The sequence below is a fragment of the Polypterus senegalus genome, chromosome 2, assembly GCF_016835505.1.
Source record: "Polypterus senegalus isolate Bchr_013 chromosome 2, ASM1683550v1, whole genome shotgun sequence".
Classification (NCBI taxonomy): Eukaryota; Metazoa; Chordata; class Cladistia; order Polypteriformes; family Polypteridae; genus Polypterus; species Polypterus senegalus.
The window spans coordinates 128029484-128052537 of record NC_053155.1 but is presented as its reverse complement, the minus strand read 5'-3'; the positions used below and the strand labels follow the sequence as shown (position 1 = coordinate 128052537).

Genomic DNA, 23054 nt, shown 5'->3' with positions numbered 1-23054 from the left:
TTTTTGAGGAATGCCTGACAAGATGACCATTTATTTATTTTTTTTATTTTATGGGAAATTAAGGTCTTTGTTATTTTTTTCTGTTCTTGATCTGAGACAATGCAGGAACCTGCTAGATTATATCCTTATAAACTGGCTGTAAAAAGGGTGAGAGGAGTCCTTGATGTTGGTAATGCATATCCCCATAATGCACTCAGCTGAGTGTATAATTCTCTGTGTGTGGCCTTTTTTGAGCCATTTCCATGTCAGGCAGTGAACCATCTTTCCGATATGCGTTCAACAGCCACATGGTAGAAGGACTTCAAGACTATTTTTTCACACTTCACGTTTCTTCAGTTGTCTGAAATGATATAGGTGCTGCCTTTTCTTTCTCACCAGAATTTCTGTGTGTGAACCTTGTTAAGTCACTCCAGATTTGATTCCTGGATATTTGAAACATTCAACCCTTTCCTTTGCAATACCATTAATGAACTGAGGTATGTACAGTAGTACCTTGAGATACGAGTGCACCAACGTACGAGTTTTTTGAGATACGAGCCGTCACTAGGTCGATTTTTTTGCCTTGAGTTACGAGCCAAAATTAGAAATACGAGCCATAAAAGAGCTTGTCACCACATGTTCCGAGGAACTGATGACGGAGGAGTTGACGGAAGTACAGATGCGGCAACATACAGAGGTTCTGCAGGAGATCGGTATCGCGGAGGAGGTTACCTCATAAAGTGAGATAAAGGAAGTGTTTGCAATGTGGGAAAAAGTTTCGAATTTAAAAGAAAAGAAACGCCCTGAAAAAGTTTCTTAAGACATTACACAGTAAATGTTCTTGTGATATCTATGATGTCTGTATCAAGCATTACAGTAGTTAACTCTATATTTGCACTTACAGTAGCTGAGTAGTTAGCCGTGTAGCTTTTTAATACTGATGAAGCATTCTGTTGCCTTGCAGCTATGGGGATTCAGTTAAGTATTATCTGATACAGAATATAAATAGACTTTAGAGTTTCATTATTTAAAATGCACAGAAACAAAATGTTGATATTAGCTAGACCAGTGGTTCTCAAAGTCGGTCCTGGGAACCCCCTGTGGCTGCAAGTTTTTGTTCGAACCAGATTCACAATTGGTGATACAAATCAAAAACAACTAATCTCATTTAATTAGCTGGTCTTTTTTCTCTTTTTTTATTCTGCATTCAGAAAAGCACAATAATATGGTTGTACTTTTATAAGACATTTAGAAATACTTCTATTTTTTTCTAAAGCTATAAATGCTTAACTCTCTTTTATTGTTTTCCTATTATTTTCCCCTATTTCTTTGTAGTTTGCTCCCTTCATTTCACCCTAATACTGACAATTAACAACAAGAAGAGCAGACACCCAGGATGATTTAAAGCCGCAACAACTCCAGAGTCCGATCCACTACTTAGTAAATAATCGATTAAATGACCGGGGCCTCATGTATAAACAGTGCGTACGCACAGAAATGTTGTGTAAGAACTTTTCCACGTTCAAATCGCGATGTATAAAACCTACACTTGGCGTAAAGCCACACACTTTTCCACGTTACCTTATACCTTGTCGTACGCAAGTTCTCCGCTCAGTTTTGCAGACTGGCGGCACCAGACGTCAAAGCAGTGATACTGTTCCTGTGTGGTTACTCTTTTTTATTTTCCTGACACGGCTTTATAAATACACTGAAACTAACCGCATATTGTTCATTAGTGTAATGCATCTGATTGTAATTAACTTGTAACAATATAGTCCAGGAAATAGCCATAGTATTCCAAATACCATAACTGCTTTAGAGTTGTTGCTCTCACTGCACCTTCTTCTTCTTCTTCTTCTTCTTCTTTCAAATTCTTCCGTTAGGAGTTGCCATAGTGGATCATCTTTTTCCATATTACACTCACTGCACCACTCGGAGTATTTATATCACTGTATCTGAGTGGGGAATCACAGCAGCAGCTGATCGGAAAGAGAATTATTGGTATACAGTATCAAGCACACGCTGTCTCAGCCACGGCAAAACGTTTCAAAGCCTATCCTGTGTGGACCTTGCAGTTCAGAAATAGTTTCATCCCAAGAACTATAAATGCACTTAATCAATTGCTCCTTGTAGAACTGTTTGTACTTAAGTACAATCACCTCACTGTAAACTTGCACTACAGTTATAATATTACACAACTTGAGCCATTTATAAAGCACGTATTTACATATGATGACGATATCATTTTTAAGATGAAATGCAGCAAAATATGATTATACTAGCAAAATACCCGTGCTTCACAGCGGCGAAGTACTTCCTTAAAATTTTTATTAAGAAGAAAATTAAACCTTTTTAAACTGAGGGAAAATATACAAATAATTATTTGTTAAGGATCTCTTTGTATACCACGTTGTCAGTTCGGTCCTCCGGTTGTAATATGACCAAGCTGTGCGCTGAGCTTGCTCTTAAGCATGCAACGTATAGTTGGCCATGTGAAAAGTAATCTTGTTTCAAATCTCACAGCTTGGATTGCTACTGTCATAATCGGTTTGAGTTTCATGGTTTGTTTCAATTACGACATTATTTGTAGGACTTGTGTTGAAGAGACATTTGGCATCTGTCAAGCGTTGTAAGTATACAACCGGTCTTATCGATACTTCACATCTAGCTTTTGAGAGTTTAAACATTCATAAACATCAAAGTGTCCACTACTGAAATCGTAACCTGTCAATCTAAGATGTTTAAGAGGCATTGGCTGTTGTCGAAAGGTGTAAAATATTTGGCCATTTCGGTACACTTGAAAGTGACAACCGAAACAATTCAGCGGCAGCCATCAACTCGCATGCAGATGCATAGGTGAAGGGCTTAAGCATTTCACTCTTCTAGTGCTCCTGTGTAGAATAATTATCTCCTGTACCATCATCAGTCCACACCTTGAACCTGTCCCAGTCATTCAATACATAAGACACAATGTTCCTCCGGATATCAAGAGTGAGCCTGATATGGCCGTGCAATATGTAACAAAGAGAATGGAAAAGGTAGGTGCCGTCTCCGGGCATGGAAACCACTCGGTAAGCGACAGTTCTTTGATCAATGGGGATCACCTCGATAGACATGTTAATGGGGGTACGGTTGGAATGATAAAGGAAATGGGTACCTGAACAATGTAAAGTAAGTGTAAAATACCTACACAATAACTATAATCGTAATAAATGAACAATAAAACAGCGGAGAAGCCATGGATTAAATAAAAAGGCTGTAGTTAACAACAGGGAGATGTGAATCCCATGGCGAAGCAAGGAAGGGAATGTAGAGACTGGAGCAACGGACTGCCTTATATAGGCAGGCAGCCAACAACGTGGGAGGCGTTGGGATGGGGGACCCAACGCCGCCTTGCACGGTGACCGAGCTGCAGGCTATGGACGTATATATGTATGTAAGTAGGATTCAGTTAGCATTGGGAACCCGTGTACCAAATTTCTTGAAGATGGGCCCATAAGTAACAAAGACTGTTGAAAAGTTCAATATGGCGGCCAACAGTGGCATCATACCACCGAAATAAGTACGTACATTGGTTTCGGTTAGCGCAGGGAAGCCACCTACCAAATTTTGTGAAGATGGGGCCATGAATAAGAAAGTTCAACATGGCGGACGTTGTTGACCGTTATGACCATTACGTGTAGAATTTCGAAATGAAACCTGCTTAACTTTATAAGTAAGCTGTAAGGAATGAACCTGCCAAATGTCAGCCTTCTACCTACACGGGAAGTTGGAGAATTAGTGACGTTGGAAAATTTCAATATGGCGGCTGACAGTGGCGTTATACCAACGAAATAAGTATGTACATTGGTTTCGGTTAGCGCAGGGAAGCCGCCTACCAAATTTCCTTAAGATGGGGCCATGAATAAGAAAGTTCAACATGGCGGACGTTGTCGACCATTATCGACCGTTCTGACTATTACGTGTAGAATTTCTAAATGAAACCTGCTTAACGTTTGTAAGTAAGCTGTAAGAAATAAGCCTGCCAAATTTCAGCTTTCTACCAACATGGGAAGTTGGAGAATTAGTGATGAGTCAGTCAGTGAGGGCTTTGCCTTTTATTATTATAGATGTTAGAGGTTAGCACCTTCACAAAGTACTTTACAAAGCAGAAAGGAAAATAATACATACAGTACAAATTACAAATACATTAATCTGAGTCTTGGTTTTTAATCTTTTGGACCTCTTTCCACATTCAGTTGTATTATTTAAAATCGGCCTTCCAGTTGTCTCAAATCTTAATCTGTTTGACACTTTGTGCATCAGGTGTGTTTCTAAATGAAAATTAAGTACACTAAAGATACTTGGACGCATAACCTATTAACTGTGGGCAGTATAGAGCGGACACATTTGATAAGTCCACTATAAAAGTACAACCTCCCAAGGTATTAAGCATATCTCTGGGTTGCTACAACAGAATTTTAAATTGTCCTTGTTATTTTGTGTCCAATAGGGCATCATTATAGCTAACTAGGACAGAAACCCCCGGTACTAAACCCATCATTCATTTGAAATGAATGTTTAGCATTAGTACTTTTAAGCAGCAAGTTAGTAATTCTTTTATTTTTATAGTATAATTAATAGAGTAGACCATCACACAACTGGCCACAAATTCCAGTACTGTATCTGGAAAATAAGTGGGCAGCACTGCTAACTTATTCATTCAACTAGCATTTTGAAGCCAATTCCAGCATCTAGACATTATCTGTTGAGCAGTTTCCATCTTCTTCTCCTTTTGCTTTGAGTTTTTTTTTTCGTAGTAGCCCAGGTTTTCATCTACATCCTCGCAGATGTACAGATTAGGGTAACTGGTAGCTCTAAATTGGCCCAGTAAGTGAGTCTTACTGTAAACTGCCGCCAAGCCTAAAGCTGTTTCCTGCCTTGCACCCATTGCTTCTGGGATAGACTCTAGCCTTCCATACTTCTGAATTGCATCAAGCTGGATTGAAAAAGCTATTATTTTTATAATTTTTACAGATTTGGCATGAAGGCTCTGTGATTAGCACAGCTACCTCATTTAACTAGGAAATGTAGCAAGGTCGTTATCTGGGTGAAAGTTGCACCTTAACCTAGTGTTTGCATGGGTTTTACTCCATGCAGACACAAAATGTACTTTTCTTCCTACAAGTGGATAAAAAGAATCAGGGGGAAAAAACTTGTATAGAATTTTTTTTAATAGTTTTTACATCATATACCAGTAATATGGACACATTTTGGTTTGAAAATTAAGCTTTATTTTTCCACGTTGCCTAGCTGTTTTTCCCTGTTATGTATAGGTCAGTGTCTATCCTAGGCAAAAGTATTTTTTTTGTTATTCATGCAGTGCCATGTATATGAATCTGTAAATAATAAAAAGCTTTATTTTCTCAGACCGTTTTAATAATAGAAAAAAAAAACAATGAATTGAATGCTTATGAAAATTCAAGTCTTTGAAATTCTTCATGACATGTTAATTCCCTCCATCCCGCCTCTGTTTTCTTAGTTGGTACCATAACAGACATAACTGCCTGCCAGTAATGCATGTTGTCATTCCAGGGAACTGATATGAAGTGATGATCAAAGCAGTTCTTGCTGTGATTAAAGCAGTGCTAGATTGTTACTGCCTGCAGAAAGTACATGGGCTTATTTGTAATTGAATATTGTATAAACCAGCTTTTTTGCCTTTCTTTCAAATAGGACTGAAAAATGAGTCTTAACATTTCAAATATAAACATGAATTTTACTGAAGTACATTGAAATAGAATTATGTATATTAAATTTATTTATTTACCTTTCTGGCAGAATTGAGTAAAATGTGGGAACCAATCCTGAATTAGGCCAGTCTCGCATCCCCATCCATATTCATTCATATCAGATCCTCAAGAGGATATTATTATTACTACTACTACTATAGCAACGCATTTCTGTAACAATGGACAATTAAGACAGTTAATATTACCATTATCATTTAATTAGAATATTCAGAAAGTAAAATACTTTAAAATAGAGTTCCTTCTGGTTCTTCATCCATACGTTATATGAAGATTGGTGTTTCCACATGAATTGAATTATTGGTTAGCACAAAAGACCCAGATATGCCTTAAAGAGGAAATAGTAAGTAGCCCACTTATTGTAAAATATACAAGGTATACATATTTAGATTCTTTGCAAATTGATTTTTTCCCTCACTGAAACCACAGCTTGGACTTAATACATGTCAAACCTTACCTTTGTTGAGGTGTAGCTCAACTAGACATGTGAGAATAAGTTTGAGTGAGACTGACATCTTCTTCTCTGTTAAAAGTGGAAAGGAGTGTGACTGATTTCATACCTGAAAGACTATTAAGGTCCTTCTTGTAAAGCAAAAAAAAAGCATGTACACCGTGAGTCTTCAGTTTAGACAAAAATTTCTTTGTAGATAGAATTATATAGCAAGTAAAAATGACCGTTTTTGCAGTCAATATGAAAATCCCAAAAATGGGATTTCATTAGGAGAATGTTTAGTTAACAAAAACTGCTTTGGGCTTTGTGTAGTTCCAAATGGACTGAATGCAGCTAACAAACACATTGGGAGAGTTAATGTATTACATGCTTTGTAAGTGGTTTCATGTCCATCAATTCATCTTTTAAATCCATTTTTTTCATTAGAAAGTTTAATTTAACTTTAGTTTGCCCTGCTAACATTAGGCATTAGCCAGAGACTAACCTAAGATGAGATGCCGGCCTATCGCAGGAAACCTTCACTCGCTCATCCAATCCCACTTAAATTGGGCCTGTTCAAAATTGCTAATATGACAAATAGTTTGAGAACATGTAGGGAAACCAGAATATCTTAAACTGTGCAGATATGGAGATAACATTTATAGATTCTACACAGAGAGACGGACAGTTAGGAATTGCACCCTATGCTCTGGAGTTGTTAGATGGCACCACCATACTGACATTTACCGTCAAAAAGAAAAAACATAACTGCACATGGACATCTGAGAAATGTTGTTTTATGCCATAGGTTATGAATTTGGTAATTGATAATTATTGATAATTATCTTTAGTTTTTTTGTTTTTTTTTTAAACATTAGTATACTAATAATAGACACAGTATCCTTTCTATGCACTGGGGCTATGAACTTTGTAAATGAGAAGACTTTTTTTTTTTTTTTTAAATAAGATTTTACATAATATCAAACATATTACTTTGTTAATATTTTTTCCTGTTGTTGTTATCAAAATCAGCCCTGCAGTGTACAAAGTCAAGTGTTGACAGAGCCTGGAGAAGGTGGTTTAAGGTTGCATTGAAGACAGTTCATCTTGCATTGCATTTAGGAGTCCCAGTGCTTGTTTATTTTTGTTTTCATCTGACAGTGCCTTGAACAAGCTGGAAATTTTCTGCTGAAGCTAAATGTCAATTTAATTAATTTTAATAAAAATTATAGTGGCACACACAATGCTTCCATGCTGAAGAAGAATAGATACAGTTTAAGTTGCTGGGAACAGATGCTTCCATGAGCCAGTGTTTAATTTGATTTATTTTTAGACATATAATGAGACTTGGGTGTAAGCTAATCCAAAACAGTCTGCTAAACCATGTAATGGTTTAAGAACTGTTTGACACTTCCTGAGATTATGCCAAGATAGGCTCCAAATGCTTAACACTGCAGCTGCTCATTTTTTCTGTTTTATTTTGGAGACTGGGAAATATTTAATTATAATTTATTCAAGGAACGTTTTTGCCTCTGTTTTGAAAAAAGAGGTTTGAGTTTTAGAGACAATATAATATTAGAATTTTTTTAATGTGTTTACTATTTTAACGAAACAATAAAACACATGCAGGTTCCAAAGTAATAAAGAATCATAAATACGTTTATTTTAAAATGATCATTTGAGACATTTATTTGTTGTTTTTTTAATGTGTCTTAACCCATGAATTACAGCATGAACTGTCATAGCAAAGTGGTTTGTGTAACAGAATAGAAATTAACTTCTGCATATATAAACTGCTTGTGCTGTTCAGTAGTCTATATATGCTTTTGGTGTTTGCCTACTCTGCGGTGGGCTGGCACCCTGCTCAGGGATTGTTTTCTGCCTTGCGCCCTGTGTTGGCTGGGATTGGCTTCAGCAGACCACCGTGACCCTGTAGTTAGGATATAGCGGGTTGAATGATGGATGGATGGATGGATGTTTGCCTACTGTAGGTCAACCTAGATAGGAAGGTGGTTTAACTTAAAGACTGATAGGTGCTTTCACACTACTTAGAATCAGAACTTGTGGTGGAAAGATTTGATTTTCATCCAAGGTTTAAATGCAGTGTGAAGAGAACAGAAGACCAAATAATTTTAAAAGCAAATCCGCAACATGGTTGTTGGAAAAGCAATACTCAAGAAAAGTGATAACAAAATATTCTAACTAGAAGCGTTTTCATGCATTTTTCACATGAAAGTATAGTAAAACATTTTTAATATTAAAAAGTAGCAGACAAGTACAAGTTTGTTTTAATTTTTTGTGATGTTTGGAGATTATATTAGCATCAATTTACAGTTTTTTGGATCTGGCGTACTCTATATACTGTAGATTTAACATTAATCAATTATCTTATTTTATGCTGAATATCCAGTATGTCAGGTAAGTCTGTGACACAGCACTATTAGAATTTTGCTCTGTTTTTAAAGACTTTAAATAAAAATATCTATATACTGTATATAATTCACTAAGGGCACAAAAGGCAGTGAAAGCAAGACAGATAGTCCCGTCCACCAACTCTAAGACCATGGGATATGCTCGACAGAGCCCCGCCCGCCATCTGTAACCGTCCTCCCACGTCCAGCGTCGCTCTCGAGGCATGTGCACTGCCTACTCATGTGCCCGCACGCAACAACTCGCCAAACACAGCCTCAGTCGCTTTCGTCTATGCAAAATCCACATGCACCTTTGAGCCACGTTGACTGTTCACCGCACGCAAGACAGAGAGCCATGACCGCCAACTGTAACAGAGTCCCGCCCATGGGTTACACACAAAAGAGCCATGAACGCCCACTCTAACCCTACTCCCACGTCACTGGGAACGCACAACAAGGCCCTACCTGCCAACTCCAAGATCGCTCACGAGGCAATTATATGGCGACATCGACTTCTCAACTGTCACTCTGGAACAACTCAGTACATGAGCTATATTAAGCGTCACCAATGAAGACTCTCTACAGCTTAATGAACAGGTGCTGAAACTTATCCCTAACGACGAAGTAACTTTCATCAGCGTTGACTCCATCGTCACAGACGATCCTGCAGATCAACTTGCATTCCCCAAAGAATTTCTTAATAGTCTTACTCCCACTGGCATGCCTCGGCATAAACTCAAAAGTGTTCACTTATCAATAAATAATTATATGCGGCGTAGCGGGTTGGCTAGTTAGGTATATTTGTTCAAATTACTTTTGACTTCAGAAGTGCAATACTGAGGCAATAAGGAATACATCAAGTAAAAATATAACTACACTTCCAATATCATTATCTCCTGTGTAACATTTCAGACACCTGTATTCCTTTTTCCTTCCTTGCTTTAAATCTTTTTTTCTTCTGGAAATCACTTGCTACTCTCAATGATTTTTTTTAATGAAAACCAAATTAAAATAGTGCCCCCATGATTGATATCAATTTGATTCTTGTTTTTGCCTTCTTTAGAATTAGCTTGCTCCATAGTACCACAAGTCTGTCTTGTATAAGTCTGATGTGAAACGCTGCTTCAGACTGACAAATAAGTTAATAAATAAAAGATCAGATAACACTCTGTGTATAATAATAGCTGATATAAATCTTGATTGTATTTAGTAAAACTGATTTTTAATGGTGAGATTACAATCTTAGGTTTCAAAAACCATTAAGATATATTAATAGTTTAGTGGCAGTCTTTTAAAGTTTCATATGCTGGCTTGATGGTGAAAAAAATCAAAATTATTATTAAAGTCCTTAATGAATACAGAACAAAAAAAAAGTTTCCCAATAATCACACATTGAAGTGTACTGCTGTTATTACTGATGTGTGTGTGAGTTGTTTTTATCACTGTACTGAACTGAAGTTTACTGTTACTATCTTGAATTTATAAGGATGAGAACAGAATTCTGTGTTCATCAGAATGTCATGAATTCCAGTGTTACACTGTCAAACATTTTTCTTTTTTAATGTTAGAATGTATACTTCTTTTTTAAATGTGTTGCCTATTACTGGTAGTATGCCATTACTGTTCTGTTGAGTATATGTTTCCCATTAGTTTATTAGATCAAACTTAAGGTCACTTTACTAATGGAGTGGAGGGTAGCTATAAACATTTATTTTTTGCTTGGTTAAAGATGAAAATGTTACACGGTGTTCAATTGGGAGCATTTCTACATTTTCTAGGTGCATCTTCAGGAGACTTTTCAAGATGGCATTTAAAAGACTTCAGCAGATTTGAAAAACTTTTTTTTTTTCTGGTTCGTGCTTTGGGGAGTTAGGTCTTATCCAGGGCCAATGCCAAAAAACATTCAACAAAATCTTTGAGTAGTGAGAATATCCATCCATCCATCCATTTTCTAACCTGCTGAATCCGAATAGGGTCATGGGGGTCTGCCGGAGCCAATTCCAGCCAACACAGGGCACAAGGCAGGAACCAATCCTGGGCAGGGTGCCAACCCACCGCAGGTAGTGAGAATAGTGCTGTATAAATGTGAAGAATAATTATTATTATTGTTGTTGTTATTAATAAAATTTGTGTGGATTTTACTGATGAGCAGTAGTCCTTCGTCTATAATTGGTTAGGGCTATAAATCCCAAGTCCATCCACAAGAAAATGATATGATTTAGTGCTAAAACTAAAAACCTCAAAATGATACAATGGTGAGAGCTGCTTTCCCATGACACTTGTCTATAATGGCACTGCTATCCTCATGTAAATTATGATTAAATTGTGAAGTTTCTTCTTTGCACAGTTGCTTATTTCTAATGTATTGCTGAAGTCTCATTCTTTGTTTCATAAAAATACATTTATAAGCTAGTTATTACTGTGTCTTTGTTGTCTTTGAATATTAAAACTAGAGTGAACAATGTATTCATATATGTTAAAACGAGTATCAACTTTATTGTTAATTTTTGTTTCAGTTGTAGTCTACTTGGGGAATAAATAAGTCTTACTACAGATAGTTGTTGGAAAAATGAGTCTTAAGGTTTTTTCTATATTGCTAAATATTTGGATAATAATTAGTAATCCACATCCCTGGGAGATGTGAGGCATCATTTCCCACCACTGCAGCTCAGTGCTGCCTTTCTAATGTACCTCTTTCCAGTACATTAGAATTCTTCTTTCCTTTTTCTCTTAACTATTCAAAAATATGCAAAATGTTAAATAAGTAAGAGAAAGTTAATAATTACAGATTATATGGAATGAAATTGATACAAAAGTAACATGTTACACGACTGCTTGCATTTGTCAGGTTACGTGGGTTTTGGCCCAATAGGAATTTCCTTAATTAAGAGGTTAATTGATGTGCAAAGAATTTTAAAATTTGGGGTAAAAAAAAACTATTCTGTATTTTTATTTTGTGGATGTTCTTTTAAAAACTCTATACTTAACATGTTTTCTGAATTGCACCATAAAATCCCTTGATTCATTTGGCGTTTTTCTTGAGAACTCTGATTTTAAGTTTCAAAATGGGTTTAAAACATATTAGGTCATCTGGAAATGAGGTGTTAGATGTTAGTAGCATTTTCGAATTAGATGGTGGTGTGACTTTCCTTACATTCTCTTCTTGTTTTCCATTTTGACTATCTAAGAGCTTCCTTAACATCGTAAGTGAGTCCTTTGTACTGGTCACTATTCCATGAATTAAAAGCTGTAGCCTGGTTTTTAGTTTTTCTGTGGACATCATTATTGATCCGTAGGATTTGTATATTCACTAGCCTAATCATCCTGGCAATGTATAAAACTGCCCACACAGCATTAGACCTAATTCTGAATACATATTAAAATTAGTGGAACAGTCCTTGAATAGCCTCCATTTTGTTTCAAAGAAGTCCAGTATTTCTTACTCAGTGGCATCTGATCAGCATTATGCAGGTTTTGTTTCAGGCTATGCATCCTATAACTTTTGTTTATAAGAACAGCTAATGGAATAACAAAAGCACTTAATCTCTCTGTTTAATGGATAATGGAAGAGACCACATATTTGAGAGAACTGCACATATTGCCCTCGTTTGCCATTTTTATGTGTAGTAATTGAATACATTTTAATCTGCAGTTTGCTTGAATTTACTGGCATCCTTTGTAGCAGTTAACCCCCTGTCCAATATTCCAAAAACAGACTGTTGAGTATACTGTAAAGACATGTAAAATAGTGCTTTAAGTACATATCACAAATTAAACCTTACATCATTTATTAGCGTGATCTTCTTCCATATGGAACTTTTTTATTTTCCCTCCCCATGAAAAGTCCCCTCCATCCCCTGTACGAGGTGCTGTGTTGGAGCTCTTTTAGCCAGCTCATTCCACCATGGTATGTGAAGAAGTGCCTCTGAGGGTCTTTCCTGCCCACAGCTATCTGGCAATTTGGTGCTTCCTTTCTCCATTCTTAAGTTAATTTTAAATTATCTGCATGATATACATTTATTTACATTTATTTACTGTATTTGTTCTGCGAGTCTGTATCCTTGTTGTTTTTGCTTCTGCAGTTGAATACATCTGCATTTCCCTATTGAATGTTAAATTTTATCTAGTCTAATCTAATCCAAGTAATTGTATGATCTTAAAATATTATAAATATTCTAGTGTAAAAGCACACATCTGTCCAGGATTGCTCAAGGAGTGGTTGTTCTTAATTAGATCAAAATTTAGAAAAGAGATAAGATGTCAAATTTTGGTAGCCATTCATTGCCATATTTTGTTTATTTATGCTGTACTCTTTGTCATTATCTGTTAGAGCATTTACTTGATCAGAACCTACAAGGGAATCAGTCAGTTATTAAAGTTCTTAACAGGAATGTTAAAAGTAACATTGTGAATTAAATATATTAATGCCATCTTTATTTAATTGGATTTTGTGCTAAAACTTGTTATAGTGTTTTGAGTACTTTATTTGTAGTATACATCTGAATTGATTTCACATTTAATTTCTCAACAGGTGTACCAAAGTCAACGCTGCTGCACTCAACATCTTTCAGAGGTCACAGAGACTGTTTTGAAAAATACCATTTAATAGCAAACCAGAAATTTTCCATAGCCAAATCTTCTACAAGCACATACAAAGGCATGAAAAATGCTCTCAGCCAAAAAATTAGCTGGATTGTACAATATGCGCAAAACAAAGATGCAGTCTCGGACTTGGAGCAAAAAACTGGCAAGCATGAGCTACTCTGCTATACTCAGCAAGGTGATCGGAAACTTGTTCCCCAGAGTGACTCACAAGTGCCTCGTTATACACCAAGATGGACAGAGCAGAATGGCCTCCCAGAGTATACCAAAGGCATTTTTGAGTCTAGTCAGTTGAGACTTGGATTAATTTCAGGATCTGGCTCTTCATACCCCTCAGACAGAATTATGTGGCCTGGGACAAAACGGTCTCAGGAATCTGAGAAACAATCAGTTGAATCAAACAGTTCTTTAACTCGAAGATATAAATGCCATACAAAAGAAGAATGTAAGTGTTTAGATCTTTGTATTTGTTTTAATTGTACATCTAAACCATTTTGTAGCTCAACATGGTGGTATTTATTTGGCAAATTAAGGTTAACAGCATTCATCTTGTGCGTAAGGTTTGTTTTTTCTTTTTTACATACTGGTCTGTTAGTTACAAAATGGAAACGGATTGCCTTGTAAATTGATGTAGGACAGCCTGAATGTGCTGCAAGGGAATACAAGTTAAATGGAAGCTGTGAATTCTTTTGCAAAATGACATTGATATGAAAATGTGAGACGTTTCACACCAACAACAACAAGACAACTACAAAGAACATGCACAGAAACAACGTCAGTGAGATGCACATTAGATATTTACCATTATATCTCTCTGTTTTGACATCACTGTACTGTGTTTTAATTAATGTGGAGTTTGTGATGAAGCTGTGGCCGCTAAAAGCAAAATGTATTTTTGGCACAAGTCTGTATTGAATGAAAATAATGAGACCACATTATTTAGACTAGCTATTTTACTAAATTGCTACTATAAGACATTATATGATTCATAGATCTAGAATGAAATTTGTTTTCCCTTTTTTTCCTACAAGGTGGGGGGAGATTTTACACTGATATTTATATATTACATTTTAGATATTAACTTGCATTAATTCTAGATGGCTAACTTTGTCAAATATAGTCATTTTATAGCTCTGCAATACATGTTGAGAAACTTAGGGCAACTTCAATACAAGCTTTGCTTTTGAAATTGAAAGAAACTTTTATTTGGCCCCTTTACCACTATTTATTGTTTATTAGGGTTAGCATATTCAGATAGCTTTATGTTTGGATAACTGTACATCAGTTCGATGTTTAGTTCCCAAGTGGAATCTTTAGTAGATGTTTCTTTGTGGGTGACTTAATTTCACATGTGGTACTTTTTTGTGTTGGTGCATAGCTGCATTCCCCCCCTTTGTTTTTTCTTTTCTTTTTGTTTTTTTCTTCTTCATATACTGATCCTTAACACTGGCACTTCACTGGGTAGTGTGCCGAGCACCACTTCTATAGACTTGTTTACCTATAGCTTTGTGGTCAGACCACTATGACAGCACCACTATAGACCTGATCACCCACAATGATGAGACCGCTTACAGAGAAGAGGTTTGCCTGCCTACTTCGTTGGGGCCAGGACAACAATTTGACCCTCTTTGTCAGCAAAAGAAAAGAGCTGGTTGTGAATGTTGGGTATCAAAAAGAGGGCCACACTGCCATGTGCTTTGAAGGGGATGATTTTGAGAGGGTCATAAGCTTTAAATTTCCTGTTATGACTATTACTGGTGAACTGAAACAAGTACAACACGCTTCAGCTGTTGTCAAGAAGGCTCACCAACGTCTCTTCTTCCTCAGGTGTCTGAAGGTGGCTTATTTAACAAATTATTTTTCTCTATGATTGTGTTAATCATAAGACTCGGGTTTGTGAATGTCATAACAATTCTTTCATCACCAGTATCTAAAAGCGAGACTTAACATAACGGTTAGGTTGCCTAGTCAGTAATGTGCCTATTGACGCTGCATGTGCATCCATCAGATATGCATGCTCAATACTCGAGCTACGACCATTTTTTTCTGGTGGCTTTGGAAGGACACTGGTGAGCTTATCAGAGCTAAAATGGATATGGCTGGGAGGATTGTAGACTGCCTTTATAAAATCACTAATCTCTTGTACAAAACAACAAAAGAGTGTATTGACAACTATGCTTGAATTTATTTCTTTAAACAGTTTTGTCTCCCATCTGTCACACACTCCCAAAAAATAGTGGTATTAGCATTGCTGTCAGTATTCTAGTTTTAGTTGCGTTCATTGGCAACTGTAAATTGGCCTGATGTTTGTGCTTGTGTCCTGCAATGGATTGGCACTTCACTCGGGATTTGCACTTTGCAGCTGATCCTGACACCAAATCCATATTTGCTTAAGATGCTCCACAAAATTGGTGGGTAGATATGTACAATATTAACCAACAGTAAATCTTCCAATATATTTGACATAATGATCAGCTATGTAATAAATTGTGCATAGAATACCATCAAATTTAAAAGTTGTAGCTGGCAGTTCCTCTGCCACCTGGCGTTTTTTATTTATTTTTTATTTCTGTACTTCAGTTACCTATGCATTTAAATGAAATGTATTTAAATTGCAGGCAACATGTAATAAAATGTTGCTGTTTACAAAACAAGTACTTTTTATTTTGAAGGTAGTGTTTGAGAATTTAATCAGTAGCCAGTAGTGTTGACTATAGTCCACTGAAGCTAAAATATAGGTACATGTTATCTATTCACTTGCAGTAGCGGGCCATTGGGAGACTTTGTTCATTGTGCATTTTTCCTTCTTTATACTTCTTATATGGGATATGGAGAAAGTATTGTTTTCATGGAATTAATGTTGACTTATGTTTATCTTTTATTGTGTCTTCTATTTCTCTATTCATTTTGTAAAGCACTTTGAGCTACATTTTTTTGTATGAATATGTGCTATATAAATAAATGTTGATTGATTGATTGATAAACAGAACAACACATTTCAAAGTCCCTAGAACATGTTTTGTGCATTTTTTTCAAAAAAACGTTTGTCCTTAAAAAGTCTTTGACATGGAAAGTCATTAAAAACTGGATTTGATGTGCAGTCCTGATATATGGGGTGCGTCCCACTCAAGACTGAAAGTGTGGTTATTATTTTAGATTGTAGCAGTTCATTAATTGTTTTGTTTATGTTAATGTTTATTATAAGAAATGTGTTTATTTTAACATATTTCCCTCAGTCACTGAAAAAGGCAAGTGATTAAGGGAGACAATTAAAAATACAAGAACATTGTGCATAGTGTTTCTTGAGCTAAGCAAGTAATTAGGTAAAGTAACTGAGATGTTGGTATTTGTTGCAGTGGAAAAACAAAAGTAATTTCATCAGATAAATAATATATTATTTAAATATCTTTATTGTTGGAAGTAGTTTTCTTAAAATTCATTACTTTCTTTTTATTTAAACATACATTAACATAACTAGTGTTTTGTAGAGCACATAACCTTCAAACTGTTTTTTTTTAGTAAAGGTCAAAATGTGTTTTTTTTTTTGAATCACTGCCCTCTGCCCATATAGGAAGTAAAATCCCCACTTTGCTTCTGTGAGAGTAATGTTCCATTTGGAAAATGTTCATCTCAGTGGACCTTGTATACAATAAGTCACTGCTTCTTTATTTAACTTTGTAATATAAAGGAACTTTTTTAGAGTTGATCAAATTGGCTAGCTTTAGCAAAATGTATTAGTTGTAGGTTTGAAAAAAATGCATGGACAGGAGCTTCATTGTTTTGCATAACAGCTGTTTTTATTAATGGAGTAGAAAGGAATAGATAAGTGAGAAAAGCAGCAACGCAAAGCAGTGCTTGAAGTGGATATATATAAGTGCCGATGACCTATGTGTTAAACTGATGCATTAAAGTGTAGAGTGAGGAGCCTGGAGCATTTCCACATTGGAAATTAACTTGCCACTACCTAAGACCAATGTTTCTCCCTTGGAGTTTGCAGCACCGCTAATAAAGAGTGGTTATGGTAAAGTCAGTTGTTATTGCTGCGACCAGGAACTTATCCTAGCCGTGTTATTTTACATAACCTATTCAGTGAGATTTGGGTGCTGGATAAAGAAAGTGATGGTATAGTGGTGCTTGTTTGGTCTTGGAGGCAGTGTTTGAAGTGGGTTGGTACTAGAGGTGCCCCAATGTTTAAACAAATGTTAGTGTATCATAGCGCTTGTATATTCAAGGACCCCCCATGATATCATATACTAATATAAATGCACTCTAACCTCTGTTGTGTAAAAGTAATAAATTCGGGGGAGGAACAAGATGTTGACTGAATAAAGTACTGTCACTAATTTGTTTCCACTTCAGACACTACTTGTAGGTAAATTGAAATGTAATTGTAGTGTATACATGAGATAATAAGTCTAAACCTATAAATCTAAGTATAACCCTAAATAGGTCTATACAGTATATCAAAGCAGTGCCTTACATTTTTTTTTTTTTTTGTTCAGAAGATGGTAAAATGAGATCAACTCCGGACACCATGTTTGAATGAGTAAAAGTAATTAAATTCTGGTATCCTTTTGGTAGACATTTATTTAAAATCATTTTATGGTAAGGCAGATATAATGTCAGCATTGTGAGTTCTAGAAATTTTTAATGAGTGAATTGCCTTTGAATCATCATAATAGCATTACGAATTCCACTGCTTGTGCTGAGTTGCAGCAATCTGTTCTTGGGTATTTCTCAGAGGTACAGCAGTTTTCTTTTCAAATCCCAAATAAATGCAATTTGTGCCTAACTTGCAGTTTTAAATTGTCTGTCCATGTGTGAGTGAATGTAGATGTCTGCATGGTCCACAGTTCATATTTATTTTCTTGCTTTGCCTTCCTGTCTTGTTAAGAATAGACCCTGGCCTCTTTGTCTTGGTATGGATTATCTAATGTCAAGCTAAGCTCTGTGAGCCACACATAATTTTATAAGAAACTTGTGTAGAAAAAAAAATGTACTGTATGTTTCTCACAAACCATTACAAGTCTTTTTGAGTTTTTCATTAGGGGCATACACAGATATAGAAGCTTATGTGAAAAATATCACTTTTAACAATTGAAATTCATGAATACAGGTATCCTATTCCAGGATTTGTTTCAGGCACGTGCCAAGTGCATCCTGGTATATAGACTCTAGTTTCTCTGCTACGCTTCCTTGAATAAGCGGGTTAGGAAATGGGTGGATCTAGGTATAATAATTTGTTGATTTTGGTTTAATAAAGAATTTCAATTAACTAGAACAGACTCTCACCCTAATTTAATTATTCTGTGTTGTCTTTTGAGAGACTTTATTTCTTCAAGTCTTTGTTTTTTTTTTGTTTTTTTTTTGCTACTGGTTGTGTGAGTCATTTAGATTAGCTAGCTGGAATCTTATCTCCCAGCTCAGCATACAACAGTTTTAGCAGAATATAGGGTGGGGGTGGGCTTTCCTTTTTAGAATTTCCCACTTAAGTAGGATTTAGATGTAGGTCATGCCATTCATTTAATTTTGAATAATTTCATTGTTTATGGACTTGTATTTTAGATCACTGAACTATTGTAAGAACCATTTTTGGTTCCTCTTCAGTTTGTTTCTCAGATTGCCTTACATTCTAATTATTCTGTGGTTTATACGATGACTGCAAGTTGCAGAGGCACAGATGCAGGAAAACAGTCTAAAACTGTAATGCTTGCCCAGCCCCCATTCTTTATTTATCGCTGGTATTGGGTATCTTCAAACTCTGCTTTTGACTTTTACTTGCTCAGCACATGGCATATGATGTGGCAGTAAATTACTTACTAACACCTGCCCAGAATACTTGGTTGCAGAAATTATGTGTCCAAGTGATCTCTAGTTAGATCAGGCAGGCTTTTGTCTTTTTTTAATTATTGTGGAAGTCTCTTCTTGACCTCACAGGTTATGCAATTTCCTACTGGTAGTTCTTTTGTGGAACTTACATGTTGACATCCCTTACAACAATTAATTTGGGGGCTCTTAAAGGAGTCTCTTAAGTATTTTAGAGTCAGTGTCTGGAATAAATTATTGTGCAATGACTTACTTGTCATTGCTGTTTGCTTGTCCCTATAGTCCTTCATTTACGCCCACGTGTAAAGGGGAGAGTTGTTCACTGTTGCTTTGTGGTCTTAAATCAAGTTGCTAGTTGATAAATGTGCCCTTGGAAGTAACAAAGACCTCAAAAGCATTGGTCTGTTTATTTCATGTTCATTCAGAGATTTGACAGTGGTCCACAAATGGGCATCCAGAAAAATGGCCAAACTTGCTGATGGTGCTATGTGAGATTGCTGGGGCATTGTGTTGGTCTAAGCGACATTGTATCAGATAAGCTGTGTCAGCTGTACAAGTCATGAGATTCATGCATGATGTAAGTGTAGGCATTTGTTAGGGGTGAGAGTTGTCAAACAGCCTATAGTATATTACTTCAATACTTCTCTCACTATATGGCAATATTGTGTGTGTTTAATTTTTTTTAAATATTACAAGCTGTGATTCAGTGTTGCAAGATATTTCATGTTTTTTAATTTTAGTTAAAGTTGAAATTATATCACTACATCGTGCTTAGTTAGGGCTAGTCAATATTTAATCTAAAAACTTAAATCTCATTGTCGCCTCAAAATACATACCATAGTGGAAAACACCAAAGGTATTAATATAGTGAATACAAAAAAACTAATGAAGTACTCATAGCTGCTGGGGAACTTGTGTTTTTTTTTTTTAAGTGTATCTCACATATAATTACTGAGGAAAATGATGACGCTCAGAGCTCATAGTGGCAACTGTTTGTAGATTTACATGGCTTTTGTACCATTTTTGCTAAATTTCTATCTTTTTTTTTTTTTAAAAAAAGAAATTGGTATTTCTAAAATTTAAAATAAAAAGTGGAGAGTGCATGTGACATTCAAACCAGTTTTGCCGTTTGGTTTTAAAAATCCCATTCTTTGCATAAGTACCAGGAGTGTAGCACTCATGATTTACCTGTTGTGAGTCACTTGTCCTGAATTTGTTTTTTGCTCTAGGTAGAAACTCGGTAGTAAAGCTATTTTAAAAGTTCTTAAAGGTTTAAAAAGAAATTGTGTAGTAAGATGCCAGCTTCTTTTGAAGTCTGGAGTTGTAATAACTTAAAAATATTAATTAGCTATTTCTAAAAAACAACATGTGCTTTGTTTTCAGTGTTTATCTGGCTTTCACATATAACAGTATTTTGTAGCATTTTTTTTTTTTTCATTGAACTTTTTTTTTCTTCTCATTTTTTTTGGCATTTTGCAGTAACAAAAATGACCCTTGAAGATTTGGCCCAACTAAATGAAAAGCTTCGCTGCCAGATTCAAGGTAATAGAGTGGATGCATTTTATGTTTCCCTGTGGTGATTAATATCAGAGTATCATTGCAGTTATCACTATCTTATAACTCTTCAAATAAGAAAAAAAATAGTGCAAGTCATATTTGTCATTATTTTTAAAATGATGTATTTTAAAATTCTAAATAAGTAGAAAGTTATTTGCAAAAGTACCGCTTAATTATGGTACTTGTTGTATGGGTTTGTTGGCCAGGGGTAAATGTGCAAAACAGCCAACTAGAAAAACAAGGATTCCAGAGAGGCAGCATGGTTTTTTTCAGTTACTTATTTTATACTTTGAATCGAATACATGTTTCTGACATTCTTTATTTAATTGTAATTTTAGTCATTTTTGAAGAGCTGGCCCAGGAAGTCCAGGAGAAGGACTCTTTGACATCAGAACTTCATGTACGACACATTGCCATTGAACAGCTTTTCAAAAACTGCTCCAAGTTGCCTTGGCTTCAGATAGGACGAGCTAGAAACAAAGCCAGCAATGCGACTCTTCAGTGAAGACAATTTTTGACTTTTGGATCTACAGACGTTTTCTGATTTTTGGAATATTCTTCACAAACTTAAACTGAGTGGGTTTTTGAAAAAGATGAGAAAAATTTAAAAAATTGACAACCAGTTGTGTGCCTGAAAATCATAATTCCAGCAGATAGAATGTGTTAAAAGTGGTGGCTATATACTATAAAGACAAGTAAAACTGGAACTTTCATGTTTTGTTAAAGAGCACGGGCAAAAGAGCACCAGATCTTTTAAGTTTAGTCCCTGGATTTGATACAGTGGAGTTGAAGATTTCAGTTTCATCTTACTCTTTCATGGGAGAAAAAATCTTCAGGACTAGAGAGGACACTGTGAAAAAGTTACACAATATAATGAAATGAAAAGCAATTGATCAAATCCTTTGTTATAATGGACTGCTCAAGTGTGTAAATCTATGCAGTTTTGCTTATCTGATAAGGTTTTGGTGCCAAGGACCAAGTATACAGTATAGACTTCTAGAAGATTTTGTGTTTCTAAATTTCTTTTCACTTTTGGTCCTGCCTTTTGCTGCTTATTCGTTTTTGAAGTACAAGCCAGAGCTTCACCAGTTTTCATCTTCACCCTTGGTTTTTCAAAGTATTTATTTTGCTGCCATTTATAAAAAATAAAAATAATTCTTTGAATATTTTTTTAATCAGTTTATTGTATTTATTTGCAGTGCTTTGCATTTGCTGATGGGTTTATACATTATTTTCTTTTGGATAATGTTGATTTTTGCCCTGTTTTAAATTGAAATTGCTGCAGTTGCTAGTCAGCAGTAGATGCCCAAATGTGACCTCAACTAAATAAGTAAAATAAGGAAGGAAAATGATGTTGAAATGGGGAGGACACTGAGCGGTCTTAGGGTTTCATGCTGTTTTCCTCTTCTCAACATATGTATCCATCCTCTTGCAGACCCAAACACTTCTCTTTTCTGGAGTATTTGGCACGCTGGGTACCAGAACTAATGAGATAAAAATTGACACAAAGGGAAAAAATGCAGTGTTGAAGATTTTTTGTTGGAGTTCTCTGTGAAGTAAATGGTGAGCTCAGGGCTACATTACTATTGACCAAAAATAGAATTGTTTAAATGTAGCAGGAATATTCCTCGATTAACAAGAAATTTAATTTTATCTGGGCATACTCTGGAGTAATAGGTTTTGAAAAACAAGGGTATTCACTTTTGTGCTTGAATTTAAACATTGTTAACATGCTTAGACTGTTGCCTATTTTTTTTTCCAGTATTTTGATTGTGAATTATTTCTTAACTTTTGCAGTGTTATATTTGTATTAGAGTTCAGGACTAGAGTGAATTTTTTTTTTTTTACATTAATGGAACTTTAAAACCAGTGCAAGAGTATAAAAATGTTTTTCAATACCTTAATGCATAATAGATCAAGAAGGAACATGACATTTAAACATTGCAAAATATATCTTTGCAATTTGCAGCTTTGATGCTCGTTTTTTTTCCTTCAGTTAATAAGTAGACCGTTAGTATTTTTGTTATATTTTCTTTATAATAAACAATAACGGTTTGATGTCACGTAATGTGCATTCCTCAATTATCCCCACCAAATCTTTTTTTTTTCCTCAATCATCAGCTTTTTATATTTAATTTATTAGTTGATTGATTTTCTAAATTGTAATTTTTTTGAATAATGCAGTATCCCAAATTGACCTTCATTCTTTTCGATACTTATTTATAAAAGTATAAATGTTTCTCTCCAGTGAGTAACTGTACTAGAATTTTAACACAATCTATAGATAGGCCCTTTAATTCAAGTAAACCCCTTTCTTGCTGTTCTGTGCAGATAAAGTAATTGTACTGTTTCAAATGTAGCCTCCTGCATAATAATACATTTGAATATTGAAAGCAGTTCATGATTAAGCCTTACTTCGAGCACAATGTAGTGTTTACTGTGGGTCATCTTGATCCGCCT

At 35.5% G+C, this 23054-nt stretch overlaps 1 protein-coding gene across 2 annotated transcripts in view; it reads left to right on the top strand.

Annotated features, from left to right (window-relative positions):
* The window catches only part of c2h21orf91 (chromosome 2 C21orf91 homolog), a 38498-nt gene extending 15876 nt beyond the window's left edge, over positions 1-22622 (top strand). For both annotated transcript variants that reach the window (XM_039744568.1, XM_039744569.1), the window contains exons 3-5: positions 13141-13656; positions 20517-20579; positions 20933-22622. In XM_039744568.1, coding sequence (XP_039600502.1) covers positions 13141-13656; positions 20517-20579; positions 20933-21099 — 746 coding nt within the window. In that variant the 3' untranslated portion in view covers positions 21100-22622. The remainder of the gene's footprint in view (positions 1-13140; positions 13657-20516; positions 20580-20932) is intronic.
* The last annotated feature ends 432 nt before the right edge of the window (positions 22623-23054 follow it).